The 3,634-nt window shown below is 51.4% G+C and overlaps 1 protein-coding gene across 2 annotated transcripts in view; it reads right to left on the bottom strand.

The window, feature by feature from the left end:
- Positions 1–772: 772 nt before the first annotated feature.
- LOC133357092 (uncharacterized) overlaps positions 773–3,634 on the bottom strand; it is a 40,307-nt gene continuing 37,445 nt past the window's right edge. For both annotated transcript variants that reach the window (XM_061574872.1, XM_061574873.1), the window contains exons 3-4: positions 3,265–3,349; positions 773–1,637 (exon numbers count right to left, since the gene is read on the bottom strand). In XM_061574872.1, coding sequence (XP_061430856.1) covers positions 1,100–1,637; positions 3,265–3,349 — 623 coding nt within the window. In that variant the 3' untranslated portion in view covers positions 773–1,099. The remainder of the gene's footprint in view (positions 1,638–3,264; positions 3,350–3,634) is intronic.

Below are 3,634 nucleotides of genomic sequence, written 5' to 3'. Positions count from 1 at the left end.
TAAAAAAATGAAATGGCGATGGCGTTGGTGGTGGTGGTGGCGGTGTTGGTGGTGGCGATGGCGATGTTGGTGGCGGTGGCGGTGGTGGCGGTGTTGGTGGCGGTGTTGGTGGCGGCGGTGGTGGTGGTGGCGATGGTGGCGGTGTTGGCGGTGGCGGTGGTGGCGATGGTGGCGGTGTTGGTAGTGGCGGTGGTGGTGGTGGCTTTGGGGGCGGTGTTGGTGATGGTGATGGCGGTGTTGGCGGTGGTGGTGGTCTTGGTAGTGGCGGTGGTGGCAGTGGCGGCGGTGGCGGTGGTGGCGGTAGTGGTCGTGGTGACGGTAATTTTCCTTCGCTGTTTAAAATCCATAACCGCAGAATTTGTTGTCAATCAATGCCGGAGGCGAGGCGGAATGCCCCAAACACCCAGAGTGCGTTCCAGATGTGACAAACTCATTTCTTTCGAACCGCTGTGTTCACTTTGTTATCCTCTGCCAACGCACCTCCGATTAGCACCGTTGGCTACGCGCCGCGCAAAAGAAGTTCAACAGACACACAGTGCACACAGTATTTACACGGAGGGCCCAAAAACCCGGTCGCACGGACCGCTCACCGGCGCCGCCCTCACGCGCCGGGAAGTTTTTTCGAGCGCTCGATCTCGACGCGGCCCGTCAACCCCTTCGCTGAAATCACCGTGAAAGAACCACCCCCGCCGGCGGTCGTGACTTCAATTTTGCTGGCGGGGTTTAGAAGGTTTCAACGTCTTGCCCACGGGGACCCGGGGGTGTAGTCTGGGGGGGGGGGGGTCGCAAGCCAGGACAACGTTCACAAAAGCTGCAAATCATCATCAATCACTGCCGAACATCGTCATCGCCATCATCATGGATTCTTCGTGGTCGACACAAACCAAAAGAAAGTTCCTAACTTTGCAGGAGACGTCAACAGCGAGTCCACAGCTCACCTGCCTCCATCCCCACCCTCCCGTCATAGACACGTGGAATTTCCGCTCGGCGGCTCTCGGCGTCTCCCGCGACTACTTCTAGGCCGGCCGCTGCCACCGCCGCTCCACCGTTATCCTCCCAGCGGCCTTCCCCTCCCTCCCTCCCCGTGCCTCCCGCCAACTCAGTCCATGGGGTAATCCGGCGGAATGAGGTCCTCGATGCTGTTGATGGTCGACATCTCGAGCGACACCCCGCCGATGGTCGACACCGACGAGCCGTTGCGTTCCCACGAAGCGCCGTCGTGTCCCGCCCGCAGCAAGCCCGTCGCCGGCTCGTCGAAGCGCGAGATGGTGGGCAGGTCGTCCATGCTGACCACCGCCGCCCCTCCCCCGGCCGGGACCGCCAACGAAATCCTGGGCCAACGCTCGGGCTCCCAGTTGCCGGCTTGCGTGCGCTGAGTCACCACGACCCCGTCCAGTCTCCCGCCGGGCCGAGCCAGCGAGCCGTTGCGGTGGGGGTCACCGTAGGGGGTGATGTAGCGAGACGCGGAGCCCTCGTGGCGCGAGGGGGCGGCGCCGTTGTGACGTCGCGATGACGCGGCGGCGGCGGTTGAGATGGAGGTGGCAGCCGCGCCGTTGACGCGGTGTTGCGCGTGGGTCGTGCTGCGCGTGTGACGCGACGATTGGCTCGTCGACGTCATCAGGGCTCCGTGCGACGGCCTGCCGGGGTGGGGGCGACAGGTCGTTTTTTTAAAAAAAGGTTTTGCTCGGCTGTTCACCCGTGGCTTTTAATTTTGTATATTTAGAAACAAATTTTTTTTAGAGGCGACAAGTTTCGCTTTGCTGTTGATCTGTTTTCATTTTATTTCATGATATGTAAATAAATATTCATATTTTCTCATATTTACTTTTTTTTATTAAAACTATTTTTTATTGGCGACAAGTTTCTCTTTGCTGATTATCCGTGTTAGCAAATAAACGATTCAACATTTTTTATACAAAACAATTATGGGCTACAAGGTGCGTTTCACCGTTGACCCATGTTTTTTTTTATTTTTTATTGTTTTTTTTTATTTACAAAGTTTTTAAAACGTTGCCGTTTTTCTTTGGCCGTTCATCCGTGGGTGGAATAACACATAGGGAAAGTAACGGTGGTAGTAGCAATAGAAGAGAGATACGGAGGCGACGGAGTGCCGGTGAGTGACTGTTGAGGTTTGATGCAAGGAAGTCAATCAAGTGTTTGTACCAGTTGAAAGGGTAAAAACCTAATACTATATTTTGCCACTGGTAAAGGAGATCTCATAGTGTAAATGCTTACCCCGAGCTCTCAATACTCTGATAGTGCGCTGTCTTTGAGTTGTACGCATTTTGGCGTCATCTGGTCCAACACCAATGGAGACTAGGCTCTAAGAAAAGCTGTCTCGGGTGTGGACCAATCAACTTCAAGGACAGTGCATATCATTATCATCATCAGAGTTTTTCTTTTTTGTTTGCATTTTGACTGCTTGTATTGCGGTTATTGCAATCATGATGCCTTGTATAAAGGTGTCAGTTTTTGTACAATTTGAAAGGGTAAAAACCTACTACTATAAGTCACTATAAGTCAATCAAGTGTTTGCTAAAATGATACCCACTCTATACATAAACAATACCCACTATATAGAAACAATACACACTATGTATTATGCTCACTAGGAAGACAAAGACGGCTGAGAGTGGTGTTGGCCACCCACCCCCTCGTGTGCCGTTATGGCCTGCAGAGGTGCTACTCGCTAACTGCACTTGCCCCAACAGCCTGTTGAAGGCTATACAGGGGACTTTTATACGTGTGTGTGTGTCAGTGTCTGTGTGTGTGTCTGTGTGTGTGTCTGTGTGTGTGTGTCTCTGTGTGTGTCTGTGTGTGTCTGTGTGTGTGTCTGTGTGTGTCTGTCTGCGTGTCTGTGTGTGTGTCTGTCTGCGTGTCTGTGTGTGTGTCTGTGTGTGTGTGTCTGTGTGCGTGTGTCTGTGTGTGTGTGTATCTGTGTGTATCTGTGTGTCTGTGTGTGTGTCTGTGTGTGTGTCTGTATGTGTGTCTGTGTGTGTGTCTCTGTGTGTGTGTCTGTGTCTGTCTGTGTGTGTCTATTTGTGTCTGTCTGCGTATCTCTCTGTGTGTCTGTCTGCGTGTGTGTATGTCTGTGTGTGTGTCTGCGTGTCTGTCTGTGTGTGTGTCTGTGTGTGTGTGTCTGTGTGTCTGTCTGTGTGTGTGTCTGTGTGTGTGTCTGTGTCTGTGTGTGTCTGCGTGTCTGTCTGTGTGTGTGTCTGTGTGTGTGTCTGTGTGTGTGTGTGTCTGTGTGTGTGCGGCTCCTACTTGTGGAATTTCACGACGAGGGCGAGGATGATTGCGAGGATGATGATGATGCTGAATACTATTGCTGCTGTGATGGCTCCCGCACCTGCATCACATAGACATTATCATCATCAACATCATCATCAGCTTTCGTCATCATCAATAGCAATCTCATGATCAATATCACCGTCACCATCATCAACATCGTCAACATCATCATCAACATCATCATCAGCATCGTCATCATCAATAGCAATATCATCATTAATACCATCATCATCATCATCATCAATGTCATCAACACCATTATCATCATTAACATCGTCATCATAAAAATCAACATCATTTATATCATTATCAACATAATTGTCATCAATTCATCATCAGCACC

Source organism: Lethenteron reissneri, chromosome 56 (assembly GCF_015708825.2).
Source record: "Lethenteron reissneri isolate LAM-NWPU_2019-01 chromosome 56, ASM1570882v1, whole genome shotgun sequence".
NCBI lineage: Eukaryota > Metazoa > Chordata > Hyperoartia > Petromyzontiformes > Petromyzontidae > Lethenteron > Lethenteron reissneri.
Note: the sequence above shows the minus strand (reverse complement) of the source record. Positions and strands in the feature narration are given on the sequence as shown.